The 1,690-nt window shown below is 50.1% G+C and overlaps 1 protein-coding gene across 1 annotated transcript; it reads right to left on the bottom strand.

Annotated features, from left to right (window-relative positions):
- Positions 1-433: 433 nt before the first annotated feature.
- On the bottom strand, positions 434-1,475 carry LOC115184135 (extensin-like). Its single transcript, XM_029745125.1, has 2 exons — positions 1,466-1,475; positions 434-1,212 (listed from the first exon to the last, which is right to left on the bottom strand). Exons 1-2 carry the CDS (start codon positions 1,473-1,475, stop codon positions 434-436), a joined length of 789 nt encoding a protein of 262 aa, XP_029600985.1.
- Positions 1,476-1,690: the final 215 nt, after the last annotated feature.

Genomic DNA, 1,690 nt, shown 5'->3' with positions numbered 1-1,690 from the left:
AGGTCTACTATACCTGTTGTATTCAGCATTTCACTGTAAGGTCTACACCTGTTGTTTTCAGCATTTCACTGTAAGGTCTACACCTGTTGTATTCGACACATTTAACAAATAACATTTGATTTGATTTATAGCCTACAGTTGACTTGTATAGCCTACAGTTGACTTGTATAGCCTACAGTTGACTTGTATAGCCTACAGTTGACTTGTATAGCCTACAGTTGACACTTGTATAGCCTACAGTTGACTTGTATAGCCTACAGTTGACTTGTATAGCCTACAGTTGACTTGTATAGCCTACAGTTGACTTGTATAGCCTACAGTTGACTTGTATAGCCAACAGTTGACTTGTATAGCCTACAGTATAGCCTACAGTATAGACTCGACTTGTATAGCCTACAGTATAGACATGTATAGCCTTGCAAACTCATCAATATCACCTGGAGCTGTGCTGGTGCTGGTAAACTGGGGGAGTGGGGTGCTGGTGATGGTAAACTGGAGGAGTGGGGTGCTGGTGATGGTAAACTGGAGGAGTGGGGTGCTGGTGGTGGTAAACTGGGGGAGTGGGGTGCTGGTAGTGGTAAACTGGAGGAGTGGGGTGCTGGTGCTGGTAAACTAGGGGAGTGGGGTGCTGGTGGGGGTAAACTGGGGGAGTGGGGTGCTGGTGGGGGTAAATTGGGGGAGTGGGGTGCTGGTGGTGGTTAACTGGGGGAGTGGGGTGCTGGTGTGGGTAAACTGGAGGAGTGGGGTGCTGGTGGTGGTTAACTGGGGGAGTGGGGTGCTGGTGGTGGTAAACTGGGGGAGTGGGGTGCTGGTGCTGGTAAACTAGGGGAGTGTGGTGCTGGTGGGGGTAAACTGGGGGAGTGGGGTGCTGGTGGGGGTAAATTGGGGGAGTGGGGTGCTGGTGGTGGTTAACTGGGGGAGTGGGGTGCTGGTGTGGGTAAACTGGAGGAGTGGGGTGCTGGTGGTGGTTAACTGGGGGAGTGGGGTGCTGGTGATGGTAAACTGGGGGAGTGGGGTGCTGGTGTTGGTAAACTAGGGGAGTGGGGTGCTGGTGGGTGTAAATTGGGGGAGTGGGGTGCTGGTGGTGGTTAACTGGGGGAGTGGGGTGCTGGTGTGGGTAAACTGGAGGAGTGGGGTGCTGGTGGTGGTTAACTGGGGGAGTGGGGTGCTGGTGGTGGTAAACTGGGGGAGTGGGGTGCTGGTGGTGGTAAACTGGAGGAGTGGGGTGAGGCTGGGGGCGATTTAATTCGTTTACAGATGTTTCTAGCACATTTCTAAGGTGAAGTGTGTTTAATCAAGCATCAGGAGTTACATGTGCATTCCAAATTGCACCCTATTGCCTATATAGTGCACTTCTTTGGACTAGACATGGTCAGATATTGTGCACCATATAGGGAATAGGGTGTCATTTGGGATTCAGCCTACAGGCTGTTTTGACTCTAATTTCCCCTCGGTGCCTCCTCACAGGAAATCATGATACATGACCATTAACTAAAATAGCATTAATTCAGAAGGTTAGGGTTGATAAATGTACACTCTCTCTCATTGATTGGATTCAGTCCCGCTAGCACACTCTATACTTGGGTCATGTCCTAATTGGCACTCTGTTCCCTATGTAAATCACTATTTTTGACAAGGGCCCTGCTCAGAGGTAGTACACTTATATAGGGCATTTTGGGACTCAGCCTAG

Source organism: Salmo trutta, unplaced genomic scaffold (genome assembly GCF_901001165.1).
Source record: "Salmo trutta unplaced genomic scaffold, fSalTru1.1, whole genome shotgun sequence".
Taxonomy (NCBI): Eukaryota; Metazoa; Chordata; class Actinopteri; order Salmoniformes; family Salmonidae; genus Salmo; species Salmo trutta.
This window is presented reverse-complemented; position numbering and strand designations above follow the sequence as displayed.